The 20,243-nt window shown below is 41.4% G+C and overlaps 1 protein-coding gene across 1 annotated transcript in view; it reads right to left on the reverse strand.

Annotated features, from left to right (window-relative positions):
* CARS2 (cysteinyl-tRNA synthetase 2, mitochondrial) overlaps positions 1-20,243 on the reverse strand; it is a 46,023-nt gene that overhangs the window by 18,638 nt on the left and 7,142 nt on the right. The window contains exons 4-10 of the mRNA XM_054383841.1: positions 17,226-17,297; positions 16,564-16,669; positions 15,712-15,795; positions 12,051-12,180; positions 9,268-9,401; positions 3,787-3,854; positions 203-269 (exon numbers count right to left, since the gene is read on the reverse strand). Of these exons, the coding sequence (XP_054239816.1) occupies positions 203-269; positions 3,787-3,854; positions 9,268-9,401; positions 12,051-12,180; positions 15,712-15,795; positions 16,564-16,669; positions 17,226-17,297 (661 nt within the window). The remainder of the gene's footprint in view (positions 1-202; positions 270-3,786; positions 3,855-9,267; positions 9,402-12,050; positions 12,181-15,711; positions 15,796-16,563; positions 16,670-17,225; positions 17,298-20,243) is intronic.

Consider the following 20,243-nt stretch of genomic DNA (forward strand, 5'->3'; position numbering starts at 1 on the left):
TACTGTAACAGGTTGCCTGGGGATGTGGTTGAGGCCTGGTCCCTGGAGACATGCAAGATCAGACTTGATGTGGCCCTGGGTAGCCTGATCTAGTTGGAGGTGTCCCTGCTCACTGCAGAGGGTTTGGACAACATGACCTTTGAGGGTCCCTTCCAACCTGATGCAATCTGTGAATCTGTAAACAAGGGTTTATTTTCCTTACCTGAGCTGTATCTGCTGCGCAAACAAAACATCCTGAATTGATCCGATGAAGATTTCTTCAGGAAATCCTGAAATCCACCCACATAAATAGAGAGCTTTAGCATTACTTCAAACAATTTCTTCAGGAGTTGTTCCACTCCCTTACACTAGTTTCACAGCACATTTCAGACAAACTAATATAACAAATAACCCATCTTTGTAGCTTAAAATGGGCATAGAACTTTAAAATACAGCACTGAAGTCTAAACTAAATCAAACTTAATTCCATACAAGACAGATGTGCATACATAATGTTAAACATAGGACAGTGAAAGTACTTTCTAATTATGATCAAACATACACTGTACGAAGACCCTTGCAAAAAAACAAACTGAAAATACTAAGCTAAGATTGGGATACAATCTTGCAGGAGAGAACAGCTGCTCAGTTTTGCAAACTTCATGAAAAAAAGATTTATTGAAAAAGAAAATAGGTGAACTTTCTCTGCAGGGCTAGACTACTTGTAGGGAAGGACAGTCATTAGCTCTTAGAACTGTTACTAGAAAGAAATTCTTTACAGTAGGGGTGGTGAGACACCGGAACAGGTTGCCCAGGGAGGTTGTGGATGCCCCTCCCTGGAGATGTTTAAGGCCAGGCTGGATGAGGCCTTGATCAATCTAGTCTAGTGGAAGGTATCCCTGCCCACAGTGGGAGCGTTGGAACTCGATGATCTTCAAAGGCCACTTCCAACCCAAACCATTCTATGAATCCATGAACTGCTGAAGCCGGAGGAGACCTTTCAGATAATCAAGTACAACTGCTCACTTAGAGCTCACAATTTCACCCCTACAGCTAAGTCACAGCCACTAGACCATGTCTCTCAGCACCACATCCACACATCTTTTGGATACCTCCAGGGATGCTGGTTCCACCAGCTCCCTGGGCAGCCTGTTCGAGGGCTTGGCAGCCCTTTCTGTGAAGAGATTTTTCCTGGTGTCCAGCCTGAACCTCCCTTGGCATGGCTTCAGCCTGCTTCCTCTTATCTTATCACTTGTTGCATGTGAGAGAGGACCCAACCTGAAAAGGGCGAGGTGGGGGTTGGTCTCTTCTCTCTAGTACTGGGCGATGGGATGAGAGGAAATGGCCTGGGGTTGTACAGGGGAGGTTCAGGTTGGATGTTGGGAAAGGATTTCTTTCCTGAGGGAGTGGTCAGGCATTGGAGTGGGCTGCCTAGGGTGGGTGGTAGAGTCCCCATCCCTGGAGGTGTTTGAGAAACGTGTGGATGTGGTGCTTAAGGACATGGTCAATGGTTGGCCTCAATGACCTTGGCAGTCTTTTCCAACCAGGACAATTCTGTGTGTGATGGAAAACAGGAAGTGAATAAAAATAATTTTTTAATATTGTTAAAATTTATCTGCATTCATTATGAAACCTCATTAATTTCACCCTAATCGTTATCTAGCTTTACAAATAATTTACTACAGTAAATAGCAAATTATCATTATTACTAGCACGATTAGTTTATACTCATATTATAAAGAGCTACTTAAATGCTAGGAAGGTACGCTGATAAAACATTCAATCACTCCCAGCTCCGCTCTCAGCAGCATCCACACTCTGGCAGACTGACTGGGAATGCTGCATTCCTGCCTTTTTTTTTTTTTTTAAATTTGCAAATTGGTGATGGTAAGTTTGTAACATCAAAGCGCCACTGAAAAAAAATTGTAAGAAATCAGCCTAAGTGAGAAAATCTGCAAAGTGTCATTTGCTTAAAGCTGCACATTTTTAAATTCAGCTTCTGCTATCAGACTAAATCAGTCGAAAACTGAAGGTAGCAAAGCGTCAGCAATGTGTTGTCTCAGGTGAAAACAGAAATAACGAAGGCAATCAGGGCAAGCTAAATCAAGAAGCAGGCAGTGATACTGTTTGTTTTGGTGAGTGGGGGTTTTGCTGGTGGTTTTGCATTGTGTTGGTTTATTTTTAAAATAAACTCAGTGCACCCAATGTGTTCAAAAGCTTTACACTAACATACAGAGGTAGAGCAAAATGTGAATAAAGGACAGAAATAAATTTACATCTCAGAAAGTCCATCCAAACTGGGAAAAAAACAATTCTGCATTTCATTAAAAACAGAGGACAGATGAACTATCACAGCTCTTTCAAAGCAGGTTGCTCAGCCATGCATAACTGCAGTGTACTAGTTTATGGGTTAGAATTACTAGCTATTTATTAAAAAAAAAACAAAAAAAAAACAAAAAAAAACAAAAAACATTTGGAGAATGGAACAAAGGGAAGGGAAACAGGAAACAGAGCATAGAGGGTGCAGGGCAGCCATGTCCAGGTGATGGCCTGGAATGCAAGTGGCCACTGGCAGGACCAAGAGAAGGTCCTGGATGCACTGCCCCTCTTTCAGAGCTTCCATGCAGGGCTTAATTTTCAAGACACAGGAAGACTGTATGGAAAGAAATTTGTTTTACTCGACTCAAAATTGCTTATAGGGAAGGATTAGCTACTAGCTGTGTCTAAGGACTAAAGAAATTTCAAGGGGAGACCTGCAAAGTGAAGAGAGAAGGGCTTGAAGTTTTTGTTTTCTCAGCATTAGTCTCATCACAGACAGAGGGGGGAACATTTATATACGATACTTTTAACTGCACACATTGCATTCATGGTCATTTCTTCATCCTCTCCACCGACATGTGAGTGAGGCTCAAGAACTTTCTGTCCAAATTGTGAGCTACAGGTAATTCTCCTGGAGAAGACAGGGATTAACTGTACCCAGACAGCATCAGGAGAATTAAGAATAAAGCAGCTCATATTGAACTGCTTTTTACAGAGATTTTAATTAAGTCTTCTGCGAGGGCAAAGTGGAACATATGTGCTGAAATGGCTTCTCAAGCTCTGTCTAAAGGAAGGAAATTACCCACTTCTTAGCAATAGCTGTCAGCCATCACGGGAGCCGCCCTAGCACCTCGCACGTGCCTTGCATAGAGACCCTGCTCTGGGCTACACCAAAACCTTCAGACACAGTAAACCAGGACATTATTCATATGGTTTAGGGGTACCAAAAGACAAAGCTCTCTGTGCATCAGCAAGGTTACCATGTAAAAATAAAGAATATGACAGACTGCTGACACAGTGCGGTTGCAGGGCACCCAACAGCTTCCTGACAAAACCACTGATGCTATGTCCCATTTCATCTAAAGCAGGACAACAAAAAATATCCACTCTCTTCTAAGTCCCAAAACCACACATGCTATTAAGAGAAGAGAGAGGAATAAGAATCCATCACTACAGAACAGAATCATTTAGGTTAGAAAAGAGCCCTGAGATCGAGTCTAACCATAAATCTATAAAGCAGAAGTCTTGTACTGGGCACAAACATGGTCCCTACAAATGCTCTCAGCTCAGCAAAATCCATGTTACAAGCAAACTTTGACTGCAAGCAGGTTTCCTACACCCAGATCCAGAATAATAGGTACACCAGCAGCAGAGAAACACTCTGCTTCAGGTCTGCTGCTGCAGCATAGGACGGCACTCTGATGCTTTCTCGAACAAGGGCTGACACGTTACAAACATACATTGTTTCAATTCACAGAAACAGATTACCTTAATTGTTATGTAGTTTTTTAATGACTTGGACATCTTCTCTTTACTTCCTTTAACATGCAAATGCCCTGGAACAACAACAACGAAAAAAAATTAATCAGGATAAATGAGCTTGCTCCTGAATGGGGAGTGAATGAGAAAGACTGCACTGAGGCACTGGAAACACTGGAGGCAGCATATGCTGTGATGGATATGTGCCAACCATTTCAATGCAACATATTTTTCAGCAGCTTTGCCTACAGCCCTGCACATCTCTTCATCCTTGGCTTTTGATGGATGAATTTTAAAACACAAAGAAAGTGTGTTAAAAAACAAAGACAAACAAACACCCATAGAAAAATAAAAACAACAAAATCCTACCAGAGAGACACTAAGGGAAAAAGAAAAAACAAAACCAAACACAAAACAACAGACAAAATGAAAACAAACAAAAACAACAACAAAAACCCCCCAAACCCCTCCCGGCTCAGAATTTATAATAAACTGATAAAAACAAGCCAGCAAGCAAACACTTTTCAGTCTTCACAGAGAAATACCTTATCTCTTACTCTTGGCTTTTCATAAGTATTTTAAGACCTTCAAAGATCTTCCTGTGATTTCATATTAAAATATTCTTGAAACTCTAACAATGTTCTGTACTCACTACCTTCTGGTGGCTATTACACACTTTTATTTTTTAATCCAAAAAGTTTATTGTGCTGGTTCACAATATCTTACATGTAATATTAATTTTCTGCACATTCCCTATTTCTCCAGGCTTTGGGACTAAGAAAAAGAAGGGAGAGGGAGGGATGTAGCTAAGATGCCTAATTGAGTTGGCTTATTTTAAAATATAATCTCTGAGCATTACTAGAGCTTTCAAGATCTGCAGTCTGCAGTGTTGTAGCACAGGAAAAAGGCAGTGACCGCCTCCATTTCATTTAGAAAAGTACATGGAGTCTGGCTTCAGGACAGAAAGTTCTGTCAAAGCAAGACACGAGATAGGCAACCTCAGGCTGTACGCTCCTGGGCTTTGGCCACAGCATCATCACTGATGGAAAAACATCAATTATTCACAGCACCACAGAGACACCAAACATGCAGCCAACAAAAGACTACTCAGCATCATTTCAGAAATGTTATTAAAAGCTTGGCTTGTCATCAGAAGCTATTAGTTTCTCCTAATAAAGGAGTCATCCTATAAGCTATCAAGCACCCACAACTAACACACCATCTTCAGACACTTCATGACCTGCAGAATCCAGAACTTAATCATTTGTAGACGCAGATTTTTAAGTATAAACTTTTCCTGCTCTTGAATACCACATTACTGCTCTGCATTCTTTTAGATTTGGCAGTCTAGCACTACCAATGCCTCAGAGCACTCCACAAGGACAACATATGATCACACTTCTGCTTATACAGGTGGTGGCAGAGGTGGCATTTCTTGCTCGGCAGCCCAAGCAGCTGTCTCAGTTTTCTGCTACTCTCTGCACAGCGCTGCTTTTGCACCCTGGAATGCCCTCACTTCCACAAGCAGAAAAAAAAAAGTCCCCATTATACTCATCTGGATACAAAAGCAACACACTCAGGCCTGATAAAAGGATGTGAAAAGCTATTTCTGACAATGGTTCAAAGCACCAGGAATTCATCATATGGAGGCTACCTCTGGTCCTACTGCAACCATCTAGAAATTTAAGTTTGCACACTACACTCTATGGAGAGTAGGAAGGAATCACAAGATCTAGGGATAAAGAACCAGTTGTAGCAAAAATCTATGATGAACCCAAAATATGATGTTTGTCCTGATGTCTAGCAGGTGAGGCTATTTTCACCACCCTGTCATTAAACTCATACAATCATTTAGGCTGCAAAAGAACTTTAAGATCGAGTCCAACCATTAACTTCGCACTGCCAAGTCCACCACTAAACCATGTCTCTAAGCATCATGTCTACACATCCTTTAAATACCTCCAGGATTGGTGACTCCACCACTTCCCTGGGCAGCCTGTTCCAATGCTTGAGAACCCTTTCACTGAAGAATTCTTTTCCTCTAATATCTAATCTAAATCTCCTCTGGTGTAACTTGAGGTAATTTACTCTTCTCCTATCGCTTGTTACTTAGGAGAAAAAAAAAAAAAAATCAACTTCCACCTTGCTACAACTTCCTTTCAGGTACTTGTAGAGAGCAATAAGGCTAGGTCCCTCAATAAAAACATTCAGGCTATCAGAGACACTGGGAACCTACAGCTTGTGTCTCAAGTAAAACCCACAGAAAAATTTCTCCTAGGAAAAGGGGAAGAGCCTGGGTATGACTGTGGTCTTTTTTTTTTCTTTTACAAAGGTGCCAAAATATTTACTTATTTAACTTTAGGTAGTCAAGCCTAAAACAGTTTGTGCTTTCCTAATAAGGTACAGGTAACATTTGAATTTGAAATAATATTCCTCCTCAAGAGTTTCAGCACTTGGAATGATTTCATTAAAGAATCACAAAATACAAGGATTTTCATAATGTTGGCTTGGCGCTCTTCCCAGAGTACAAGCAGTCTAAAAATAAAGTTCTTATAAGAAGATTTATTTCCAGTGCAGGGATTTTCTTCCTCTAATGGGGATTGCTCCTCCAATTCTGAGCCTGCTAAAATTCTGAAGTCTGTTACCAGAATAAATTGTTTCTGAAGCCGATTAATTTCCTCTAAATAATTCACACTATCATCCTCCAGCAACAATTTTTGACTTAATGAATGTAATCTGTCAGCTCCTACAGAACCCTGGTGTACAAATTTCCCTTGGAATTAAGTTCTCCCCCCAAGAAAAATTGACTCCTCTTAATTAGTTAGTTTCAAATAAATATTTCCCCTATAGTTTCAATTCCAAACTTGAAAAGTCAGATTCACAGTTTCTCAGCAGAAGGCTCCACCTGGCAGTAACCAGTGCTTCTCAGTGGAAGAGCAGAGAATTCCCCAGCACTTCAGGAGCTAAGCACACCCTGGAGGATGCATCAGCCTCTGGACAATTGTTATTGATTTATTACAGGCTCTACACTGGGAAATGAAACTAGAATTCAACATTCACTCTGCACAGTACAAATGCACATTAAAATAAAATTGAAAAAAAAAACCATACCACAAAAAAACCCCACACAAAAACCCCCCGAAAGCCCAAGTAATTCTCAGAGCATAGCACAGGCTTAACTGCATCTCTTACTCAGAAAAGCATCTCAAAAAGAGTTCACCAAGAAGACATCGTGCATGAAGTACTGCTCAACAAAAAGAGAGACTCCAGACTTGAACCTGACTGACTTCAGCTGACCATCCAGAACCACCATGGCTGCAATAGGAAGAACAAATGTCAAGGTTTTTCCATCAGTGGAACAGTGCTAGTACCATTGGGCTGTAGGGCAAAGAACTGTACAGCAAAACTTCACCGAAGCACTGTTGAGCAAGGGCAGCAAGGAGCAGCTCTCCCAAATGTCAGGCAGTCTCATAAGCTGGAGACCAAGCAAGTAATAGACACGGGGGTACAGTTTAGTCAGGCATAGCCAGCAAGGTCAATTCTGGAGGAAAAGACAAGGTCTGTCCTATCTGTGGTCTACACCAATACCAAGTCATTCACACTCTAGGAAAGCAGAGACACTGAAGTTGGTCAGAGCACTAGAGTGAAGGGATCACAGTGACAGGACCTTAATGTCTCCACTTTTCTATAGAGCCAAAGGAGGAATGACTTGGTCTTGATGTAATCCACAGAAGTCACAGTGTGCCCAGGTGGCCAAGAAGGCCAACGGCATCCTGGCCTGCAGGTATTTAAGAAGAAACTGGATGAGGCACTTAGTGCCATGGTCTAGTTGATTAGATAGGGTTGGGTGATTGGTTGGACTTGATGATCTTGGAGGTCTCTTCCAAAATAGTTGATTCTGTAATATCCTTGTCTCTACCCACCAGCAATCTCACTGCCTACACTTGACCAGAGAAGACCAAAGCATCTGACACACATGGTCTTCAGCATCAATCTTGTTTCCTCATTACTATTATTAGCTGTAATGCTACTGGTGGATAAAAAAAACAAGCAAAAAATCCCCAAAACAAACAAAAGACCAACAAAACCCAACCGAACAAAACACACACACACAAAAAACCCCACCACCTTTCTAGAATTTAAATATTAACAAGCATGTGAACTCACACACAATGTGGTTGGTTATTGCAGCAAAGTGTCTGCCTGCAAGGCTTCCCCCACCCTTCAAATCACTCAAAGCCATCTGACCTCTGCTTGTTTCTCTGCAGGTTCATAACTTTGTGAAATTTGTTGGTTCATCAGCTCCATTCTTATTTTCCAGTGGTACAGATGCCTTTTCTTACCATGATTAGAAGCCTTTCACCATATTTACAATCAGGGGCTATTTTTATCAGGATAATACCGAAAACTTATTAAGCCCACAAGTAACTGATGTCAACAGATGTTAGAGAACTAGAGTGGTTTATTCTGTTCTCAGTGCTTTTAAAACATCACAATCAGCTACCCACCCACATGCCACCTCTACTCCCTGCCTTCACATACTGCAGGTTTGGGCTCTAAGACAGAAGGAATTTCTGGGTTTAAGACAAACACACAAACACATGGAAAACATGGACCTGCTGGAGCAGGTCCAGAAGAGGGCTACAAAAATGATCAGAGGGCTGGAGCACCTCTCCTACACAGACAGGCTGAAAGGATTGGGGCTGTTCAGCCTGGAGAGGAAAATGCTCCAGGGAGGCCTTATGACTACATTTTAATAATCTGCTGGAGCCCTACAGGAAAGCTGGGGAGGAACTGTTTAGAAAGGCTCGTAGTGATAGGAAGAGGGGCAATGGTTTGAAACTGGAGCAGGGTAGATTTAGGTTGGACATAAGGAGGAAGTTCTTTACAAGGAGTGATAAAATACTGGAACAGGTCGCCCAGGGATGTGGTTGAGGCCCAGTCCCTGGAGACATTCAGAATCAGACTTGATGTGGCCCTGGGCAGCCTGATATAGTTGGAGGTGTCCCTGCTGACCAAGATGACCTTTGATGGTCCCTTCCAACCTGATGCAATCTGTGAAAATACCAACCATTTTCACCTTCTTGCTGCTGGACTGCTACAGTTGCAACACAACTTAAAAAGAAAGCCTATCACAGAGTATCCTCAAATTTTGAGGAACCTCAAATGAAACTGAATGAGATTCTACAAGAAAAACTTTTTTCCGCATTTTTAATGTGAAGGAGTAAACCCTGCACATGGGCAATGCATATACTGTTACTATTTGGAGATCTTCCCAGACGAAATTCAGGAGTATTTCACTGTGACTGCTTTATTAATAAAGGCATTCATTCTACAGTTTCAAGATTCACTCTCATTTATGTTTCTTCACTCAGTGAAGACAGGAACCCAGTCACCAGAAGAGCATCTGTTTTCATAGCATGCAAAAACCAGACCTAAAAAAACTATTATACCTGTACAGGCCTCCCAGGTGATTAGTATTTTACTTACCAGAATGCAAAAAGTAATTCCCCCATTGCTCACATTGATGATACACCTCACACTGTGCAATTTCATTTTCATGATGAGGGAATGCAAGATCTATTCCGCCGGTGTGGATGTCCAGCTGCCTTCCAAACACTGCACTGTAACAATATTTTCTTGATCGGTAAGTGGAATACCACAAAGCTTTTTGTAAAAAGAAATGCAGAAAATAAGATGAAACGGTGTAAGCTTAAGTATAAAATTTAATGACTGCAGCTCTAAAAGACGACGTTACACAGATCTTCTATACCAAAACTGCAACAGATCTTTTATGGCCAAGACCCATATCTCCCCACAATTAATTCCCTTCAGTAGGAACAATTACTTTTGTAACTTAAAGAACGGCAACCAGGACACCTCCTCTCCTTGTTCTGCTACAGTTTCAGTATCAAACAGCTGCCTTCATCTGCAAACCTATCAATTTTGAAGTGATGAACACTTCTGTAAATTCTGCATCACTGTTATCTTGTACTTTTCCTGTAAGAATTCAGGCAATAGTGTACAGTCATGATAGAAAATGCTTAGTCCTAAAAGTTCCTAAAAGGAAGCCTCAGTGCCTCTGATCTCCCAAGGTCATTCCTTTCATCCCAACCACACTGCATCAGCACAGGTCACTTGCAGGCTTGCATGGCACAGGCCTCTGCACATATTGGTGATTGTAAGTAAGGCAGTCATAAGGCAACAGGACAGATCTAGACACTTTCTGGTTAACCATCAGAAGTCAAGGCTTTGTCCACTGCTCCACCGAGTCCCTGCTAGGTCACGCTGGGCAAGGGAATAACTTTATTTTGCCCATCTGTTAAACCAAGACAACACTTACCTACTCTCAGGGAGGTAAATCAATGCTACCTGCCCAGCAACCGGGGACACTCAGGCCCCACACATGGGTGCATGTGTACATGTGCAGACGCATACAGCCTTCCCATGTGTCAAGTTAACAAATGAACCCAGTAGTTGGCTAAATATTAATACTTTTGTCCCTTTTTGGGACAAAACACCCTGTTTATACCTTGGCTCAGAAAGGCTCTGCAGAAGCCTGTTGGGGCACTGGAAAAAAGAAAATAAAAAGAAAACAGAAGAAAGACCAGCTGCTTCCATTTCCCAAGCTCATGACCACCTGCTCCTAAACCCATCTTGTGCATTTTGTTGTGCCATCTATGGAGGAGCATTAGTCACTTGCATTTTTCCTACTACTAAACATTATGAGCCAGGGAGATGGAAGAGCTGGATCTGCAAATGGGCAGGAGCAGAAGCCCATCTCACCACAAGGGAAACTCCAGAGAGGAGATCAGATCTAAATCACAACATGTGGTGCTCTCCTCCAGGGCTGTGTTAGAGACCAACACCCTTCTCATTCAACTTCACCAGGCACGCTTCAAAGGCTTCTCAAAGTTAGTTCACCTAGCTTGCTTAAGGTGCTTTGAAATCTTTGGCAAAACAGACAGGTAAGTAGGTGTTGCTTAAAATGGGCCTTGGACAGCTGAATGGGACAGTCAAATATTTTAGGTAACTTAACCAAAATAACCTCTCCACTTTCCACAGTCCAAGATTATGATGATTATGCTCTGCATGGGTCAAGACTTATTTACATGGTAGAAGCCTCATCCAGCTACAGTAAACTAAATATTTAAAGAAGGAAACACAGACTATGAGCAGTGCTCTGTTAGCAGACAGGTCATTCTGTAATTGGCATTTCTTACCTGTGCACTTCTGCCACAGGTTGCACCTCAAATACAGCAGGGTTTTGTGTATTTCAGCTGCTTTAAGAACTGTTTCACAATGCTGAAACTACTTACAGATGGCAAAGTCACTCTTATAAACCTTTTTACAATCAGGCAGTAATGACTAACAACCTTGGCTTCACCAGCAAAGTATATGAAAGAGAAACCTAAAGCTCCTGTTCCATCCACTTTTAGATTGGGTTGAAAAGTAAAACTGGATCAGATCTAAGTAATTTGTTATTAGCTTCCAAAAAAACCATCTCAGACTAATGCAAAACTAAGCACCATTATCAGTATTCCAGCAGAGAAGTTTTGAAGTATCTTTTTTTTAAATAAAAATTAATAGGTCATAAGTTAATACAGTGCAGAACAAAGTACTATCATCCTGTGGATAAAATAAAACTCAAAAATTGAGAGCAGATAACTCAAACCAAGTACAAGCAAAATGCTGCTACACACAATTCACATGGTGCCACACAAATCAGACACACAGAGATCAGAATATTTAACACTGTGGCTGACTTTTGAAAGAATGCTTAGTAACACTTAGATGAGTAGCATGAGCATCCACAGCTATTGGTAAGGTAAGGTAAGGCCAGTAAGATCTCATACACTCACTGGAGTCAGGATGGAATCCCATACCCTGTCCTACTGACACAGCACTACGTGCTGGACTATGTCTCATGGAGGCTGCAGAAGGAAAATGAAAGACATACCACAACTTTGACTAAAACTTTGGTTATTCAGTTGAAGTTAGAGACTAGTTAATTAAAACTGTGTGATTGTGCACATCATATTTTAAATACCCAAGTCCCTCTCAAGAGAAGATGCCAAAACATAGCAAGACAGCTATGTCATTTAAGTGGAGCTGCCTTTGTTTGGGCCACATGTGACATCCCAAATTGCACAAAAGTATTCTCATTAAAACTGGTGCTTTCTACTGATCAGAAAAAGCACTTTCAATACTGATGCTACCATTGTTCTGTGACCGAAAAAACAGCACTAGATTTAAAATCCAGGAAATCTGACCTTGATATTGTGGAACACTCAATGTGCCATCCAGGCCTGCCTTTTCCCCAGGGAGAAGTCCAAGATAGCTCTTGAGGTTTGGCAGCCTTCCACAGAGCAAAATCTTTACCATGTCGTTTATCAGTATTAACTGCCAAGAAGAGGTGATTTGTAAATGAGATGTCTCAAGGAAAAAAAGAAAAACCACAAAGGAGCAAATGAAAGCAAGTGGAAATGTGTTTTTAGTGAACTCGTCTGATTTTAATCTCTTTAATTCAACTTCTTTTCCTGCAATTTTCCTCCCTTTCCCCTTATACAGGGCTTCCAGTTTCTCAATCAAGTGTTTGAAAAATAGTATCATAGAACATACAACGGTTTGGGTTGGAAAGGACCTAGATAAAGGTCATCTAGTCTAATCCCCCAGAAGTTAGCAGGGACATCTTTAAGTAGATCAGGTTGCTCAGAGCCCTGACCTTCCTGACCTTCAATGGTTCCAGGGACAGGGCTTCTACCACCTCTTCAGACAACCTGTCCCAGTGTTTCATCACCCCCACTGTAAATTTCTTCTTTACATCTAGTCTAAATCTACCCTCTTGAAAACCATAACCCTTCTCCTATTGCAACAGGCCCTGCTAAAAAGACTGTTCCCACCTTTTGCACAGGCTCACTTTAAGCAGGGAAACGCCACAGTAAGGTCTCCCTGGAGCCTTCTTTTCTCCATGATTTTGAATATGTTGTATTAGATTTCTGCACACTAAAAAGATGGATTCAAGATTTAATACATCCTTATCCTTTTAGTCCTTGTGGATGATTCACTTAGTTACTTATTAGCCAGTTTCCGAGGACAAAAATACTGCACTGCAGCACAAAAAGGTACAGAAAATAACCCAAACCAAAACCCACCAACAAGAGACCTGCTTTTTTTTTTTTTCTCTGGGACACAGTTTCTGGTTCAGATTCTACAAAACCAAGAAGAGGATGGAGATGAGAATCAAAACTATCTTGGACAGCAGCAATCTTGCAGTATTGTTTTCACCAACGGTTTCTCCTCTCAGCTGTATTTGCTGTTCCTTTGGCATCCTTATTGCCACAGTATAGGAGAGAGAATGGATAGTCTCTGATGGCTCCTAACCCCCAGCTGGAAATACATCACTCCCTGGCAGAAGGTAAAGAAGAGAGATTTGGACTCTGCATTTTATCGCTGACAAAAATGCAACGCTGCATTTGAGTGATGCAGAAAAACATCTATTTGGCTTGAAGGGATCCAGCTTGGCAACCAACTCACACTGTCTGAAGTTCCCTTATCTAACTTCACTCACCTATTTTATCAGCAGTTGATGCCAGATTCCTCATTCCTCTGCTTGTTTCGGATCACTAACAAAACCACGGTGTATCTATAAGTCTGAACCAATTCCTGGAGCATTCCAGTATCAACACATTTAAAAGATGCTTCATAGCTGTTTTTGGAGATCAACTAGATAGTCACTTTTCTTGAGCCACCCTGCTTGTACTTTATTGACATTACACAGGGTTGGGGTTTATTCAGAATGTCATGCAATATTAAGGAAAGCACATTATGAAAATCCATTACACCTGCTTCATCATTTATAAGTGGTAAGAAATAAAGGGACAGAGGTATATCCCTAGTTTTATCCACTGAACATTCATCTTGGCTCTTTCACTAGTTTGTTGAGCTCTGGCTGACCAATACCTGGTGACTACATCCCTCTTCTGCTTTTTTTAATTTTTTGAGTATACTGCTACCAAAAAAAGCACCCCACAAAACAAACCAAAAAAAAACCCAAACAATTGATCCACTCTTCAACTTCCTGATTATAAGCAAAACAACAGTTGAAATCCTCAGAAATAACAGTAACTTTAGCTGCAAGTGGCTTGAGAGGAAACACATTCTCGCTAACCATCCTCAGAGTGAAAAGGGTTTCTATCTGGTTTAAATGGATTTCCTGTCTTTCACGTTGTGCCCATTGCCTCTTGTCCTGTCACTGGGTACCACTGTGAAGAACTTAGCTCCATCTTCTTTCCTCCCCCCATCAGGTATTTGTATAAATTGAGCGTTCTCTTCTCCAGGCCAAGTAGTCCCAACTCACTTGGCCTGTCCTCACATGAAAGATGCTCCAGTAACTCCATCATGCTCACGGGCTCCCTCCAGTATGCCCATGTCTCTCTTGTACTGCTGAGTGCAGCACTGAACCCAGCACTGCAAGCATGTCTCACTAGTGCTCAGCAGAGAAGAAGGATCACCTTCCTTGACCTGCTGGTAGCGTTCTTCCCAGAGGAGCCCAGAAAGCTGCCTTAGCAGTCAATAACTGCCTCTAAATAATTGTTGACAAAACACATTCCCTCTGAGTTGTAATGCTGAAACAACTCCCGAGCAGAGCTGTGACAAGGTTCTGGCTGCAATTCACCTGAGCACTGGCCTGCCAGGCATTATCAGTAATTGCAAACAGATTTTTTTTCCAATGAAGAAATATTGAACTTTGGCATGCAAAAGGATACAGCAGACCTGCATCAAATGCTCCAACACAGAGACCTGATCAGATCCAACTTGCAGAAATTACAAAGAGGCTCAACAGCCCTGCTCAGCAGCTGGACAGCTGCTGCAAGAAACACACAGCTCTGGCTATCAGCATGCTCTAGCACAGCCTCAAGAGACTGCTCACCCTCACACAGATGGGCTGCTTAAGTAGGGTGGCATGTAATGAAAGAAGCAAACTCATGCAGTTATGCATCAGAGGAGTGCAACTGCCCAAGCCAATAATGTGATAAATGAAGTTTCCTTGCCCTTACACTTGACTATCTCACTCTACTCCGCTCTGGTGAGACCCCACCTGGAGTACTGCATCCAGTTCTGGAGCCCTTATTACAAGGATCTGGATGTGCTGGAACATGTCAAGAAAAGGGCCACGAGGATGATCAGAGGGCTGGAGCACCTCTACAATGGAGACAAACTGAGAGAGTTGGAGCTGTTCAGTCTGGAGAAGAGAAGGCTCCGAGGTGACCTTATTGTGGCCTTCCAGTATCTGAAGGGGGCCTACAAGAAAGCTGGGGAGGGACTTTTTAGGGTGTCAGGTAATGATAGGACTAGGGGGAATGGAACAAAAAATAGAAATGGGTAGATTCAGATTGGATGTTAGGAAGAAATTCTTCACCATGAGGGTGGTGAGACACCGAAACAGGTTGCCCAGGAAGGTGGTAGAAGCTCCATCCCTGGAGGTTAAGGCCAGGCTGGATGTGGCTCTGGGCAACCTGATCTAGTGTGAGGTGTCCCTACTCATGGCAGAGGGGTTGGAACTAGATGATCCTTGAGGTCCCTTCCAACCCTAACAATTCTATGATGGCTGAGACCACCACCTCGCTATGAAGTTTGTATGTACCAATCCCAAGTATTTAAATCAAATTGATTAAGAATCCTAACTATTCTAAGGTACCAAACAAAGGTATAGAGGGAATCAAGGATGAAAAGACACCAAGTTTCCTATTGCACTGGGCAACAGCAAGTGCCTAAAATAATTACCAAAGCAATGTAGTCTTAATTAACCAAAAAGTTGGCTGTACACCAGAGATGAGAAAACTGTTTCAGATTGTTGAATGAAAGTTTTCACATATAAATCACAAGTTCAAGCAATGAATTAATACAAAGAAGGTGGTATCGTGAACTTACCTGATTCATCTTGAGCATCAGGATAAATAGCAGTTAATACTCCGTATCTTTCTCCCCAAGCTTTGACATCAAAATAAACATTGCCTAGTAGAAAAGAAATATTTTTTTAGTTTTATAGTAATGATGGGGCACATTCTAAAGGACATACTACCCTGAAAGCAAAACAAAATGCCATTCAACTCCCATTTTAGATGTTGATACAGAAATTCAAAGCTACTGCAAAATTTTTAGCAAAGTTTCTACGTTACCAGCCTACCAATTAGCCTCACTGAACATGCTCATTCTACACAAAGGGTAACTTCATATTCTGAGGATCTCCCCAAGTTCTTCTCTGTCCATGCATGCATCAGTAATCCCCTCCCTGACTGCAATACAGCCTACTGCTACTGCAATTATAAACACACTTGAATCCTTCTACCACACCAGCTCTGCTAAACAAAAAAACCCAAACCAAACCAAACCAAAAAATCCACAAACAAAAAAACCCCCACAACAGCACAAATCCATACATTGTCCTTTACAGACACATCTTTTACAGCACATAACAGATACTCTCTTTTAGAGCTAAATGGTTCCCCTGGCTCTCTTGTACAAACCAGGCCAGGACTTCCCCAATAGATCTTAGTAGTCCCTTGCAGTAAACAATTATATTCAGGAGCTATGTTTATCTTAGAAATTGAGTGATAATTCCTATGCCCACTCATGACATCACAAACAAGTTGCTCACACCCTGTCTGTTAACGAACAGAAGGAACGCTTGGCACAGAGTATCTCATCTGATCCCAAAACAGGATAACCAAGATTTCCTGTACACGTGCTGAACAAGGAGTTGCCTTGCTCTAGAAGTCTTACCTTGTGAGGTTGCGTAAGCTTGTCCACTAGCAATTATTGTTTTTATAAAGGCAATGATCTGAGGAATATTGTCAGTCACTCTCATATACACTGTAGGAGGAAGTACCTTAAAGAAAGAGTAACATCTCATTGGCCTGTATGACACATACTGCTGACAAGTCCCTTCACTCAGAGTTTAAAGAACATTTTCTTCAATTTTATCTTTAAAAAAACATTTTGCAAGTATAAAAACGTCATAAGCAGCATCTAAGATAATATATCAAAAAAAATCTGAGGGGAAAAAAAATCCACTAGTTTTTTTCAGTGGCTTACTCCCTGCTTCTGACAACCGTTTTGGACAAGAAGCAAAGACACCTCAAGTCAATGAAAGAATATTTGATGCTTTTGTGTTACAGTAAACATGTATTCTCCATGCATCAAGGCTCCATAGGGGAAAAAAAATAATTGTGCTGCTAAAGAAGTTTAACTTGTTCATTCCAAAGTCAGGGTTTGCTTTTCCCCCAATTTCCTTACTTGGAAGATGTGCAATATCTTTCCAGAAGAATGAAAAAGCACATCAGCGCTCAGTTTCAAAGAAACACTTCATCACATAAGCAATCAATTCAATTTTCAAACTATCAAAATAGGATTCTTTACCAAAACAATTGCTTGAGAATCTGTACCTTTAAGGCAGCCATATCTTGTTTAAAGTCTTCTTCATATATACGAGCAAGAGCTACAGGCGATATATTCATCTGAAAAAGAGAGAAGCAGATTAGTAAATCAGAAATCAAAGTAATAATATAAAATATTATGATCTTTATCAGACAGTTAATAGCTAACTGGAAGACTTACAGAGCCCCCAAGGTAAAGACTCAGAAAGGCTTATTAATCTAACATTCATGGGAAGGAGATGTAAGTTATAACTTAAAGCAGTATTTCATTTACACTTCTGAATTGCCTGATGTTAACACATATCTTTTAAGAGAAACCAACCAAAGATTAAAATAATAAACTCCTTCCTTCTCTCATTTTCCTCTGGCAAGGGTCTTCCATTTCCAGTGACAAAATATACTACATAGGACACAAAATTCATTCAACTTATTGGCAGGGGACACAGGTACCACCTAAATGTCAGAAAGACGGACCAGAGACTTGCAGGATGAGACAGGGTATTAATTTTCAGTGATTAAGAAAAATAAGCTATTTCACTTGATCACGGTTACTCATCCATCTCAGCAGAATCAAGGGAAACAAACTGAAAGTCAGTCCCACACTTTGCCAAGTGCAGCACTTCTCAAGTATCTTCTCTGCATCTCTCATTCATGGGGCAAGGGACACGAACAGGGATCCTCACAGAGGTAACCAGAAAGTGCAACCCAAAATGAAAGAGACAACTTGCACACAATGAGGTACTTGTTCCCAGATATTCAGAAAAGGCCTGGAATTGAAAGACAGATGACAGCAAAACGTGCCCTAGGAAGCAACAGCATGATACCTAAGTGTTTCAAATGCACACTTTTACATCTTCTCTAAGGAGAACCTACTGGTGAGAAGACAACATACAGTCAGTCTCTCCAGCTTGCAGATAATTGAATCATTAAGAAAATAAATCCAGGTTCATCACTTCAAATCCACTATGGGAGCATCTTGAAAGGGTCTCATTTTCAGCACAAGTCGCTACCACTGTTTAGAAAAGCTCCTCAACAAGGCAGGACAAGACCAGATGCCTGTCCAGCAATGCAATGAGGAAGATGGCCAGCACTGAGAAACAAAGGCATGCTTCTGCCTAAAGACCAGAGAGAGTGCCCTTCCAGACCTCAGTGACCAGGTTCATCTCCCTATATATTGACGCTGGCAAGCACAATCTCCACAGGCTGTGTGAGGCCAAGATGTTTCCAAGTGAAGACATTTATTATGTTACACACTTAGCTTATACATTTTTCTAAAGCAAAGTTGTCATATTCTAATTGGCTATTTTTCTATGACATTTAAGCAAAGCATACAATAGGCTAACATTAGCAAATAAGCTTTTTAACATATCCAACCAAATCCTGCCTAGTCTCTCTTTTCAGTTACAGAATGTTTACATTCTTTTCTAAGTCAAAGACTAAACATAGCCTTCTCAAAAGTTGTCCGAAGGTAGCTCTCTCCTCCTACACCTATACAGCTCAGCTGTTTCTTCAATCAACAGGCAAAGGTGACTAGAGGAGGAAGATATGAATATTCCTCCTGTCTAGAGAGATGTTCAAAGCAAAGACACTTGTCTCACTATCAAGACTACTGAGGGTGTGCAGTACACTCATCCCAGACCAGATGTTCAGCTTTCAGGTCTTCCCTAGATGAATCCCACCATGTTGATCCTACTACTCTAATGCTTCAGGTATAGAGGTCTCAACAACAAAACCAGGTTACCATCCAAACAAAATGTACAGAGTAGAGCAAGCACTTCAAAAAGTCACAAAAAAAAAAAACAACACAAAACCCAAAACAACAACAAAAAAACCCACCACCAAAAAAAGACCCAGGAAAAGATTACTTCATAGAATCAAAGAATGCAATAAATGAACACAAATTCTTTTAAAACAATGTGCCATTTCCCTCTCTTCAAATATAAAATCTCTATAATGTTCTAACAATAAAGAAAAAAGGTTACAACGCACATGTCAACTTAAAACATGTTTTTGAGTTTGTTTTTTGTTCTAAGATTAACTACTGCCTGAGAAACCTGCTAGGATATGGATTAAGGGAATAAACATATTTCTACAGGAGTAGTATACTAGTATTCATTTGAATGCAGTGCCCCATATTTAACTGCAAAAGTAACTGCTTACTTAAAGATTAAATAAAACTAAATTGTCAAATTCTCTGGCTCCAAGAAACTAGCTTAAAGCTTGCAACTGCAATCTGATCCAATACGTTCACTTATGATCCAGAAGACACTGACTTACAGATTCTAAAAACAAAACAAAAAATTCACAATGCAGAATAAAACAAAGAATGCATTCCTAGCATTTTGGGGTACAAAAAGTCTTAATAAATACATATATAATCAGCCAGTAAAAAAGGTCTGATTGAAATCCATCTGAAAACCACTTATAGCTCTAGTTTCACCAAGACTTGCACCATCAGTCCTGGCTAACTCAGAAGGTCCCAGCTGACTGGAAATTGGCAAGCATGATACCCATCTACAAGAAGGGCTTGAAAGAAGGACCCAGGAAATTACAGACCTGTCAGTCTGACTTTGGTGCCAGGGAAGGTCATGGACCAGATCACCTTGAATGCTAATTTGTAGCAAGGGCTGGGCAACCAGGTGATGAGGCCCAGTCAGCACGGGTTCATGAAGGGCAGGTGTGAGACCCCGAGTATTTGGGTTGTCTCCAACAGCGCTACTGAAGACTGAGCGTGCACACAGCACTGTGCGCAGCTCTAGAGGGGGGAAAATAGGGGGCAGGAGGGTGCAGGGGACCAGAGGAAACCATGCTCATGCTGCCACTGCTCCACTCTGCCTACTCTGCATGGCCCCACACCTCAGCAGTGGCAAGTGCCAGAGGGAAGCAGCAAGAGCCAGTGGCCACGTGGCACTGTCCTGCTTCCCCTCCATTCTGCTCTGCCTATTCCGCTCAGCCCCACGCCTCTCTGATCCCTTTGTGCCTAGAGGGCTCCATGGCAGGCGGCCTGTACTGCCAGCCCCCCCACCC

Source organism: Indicator indicator, chromosome 1 (assembly GCF_027791375.1).
Source record: "Indicator indicator isolate 239-I01 chromosome 1, UM_Iind_1.1, whole genome shotgun sequence".
In the NCBI taxonomy this organism is placed as follows: Eukaryota; Metazoa; Chordata; class Aves; order Piciformes; family Indicatoridae; genus Indicator; species Indicator indicator.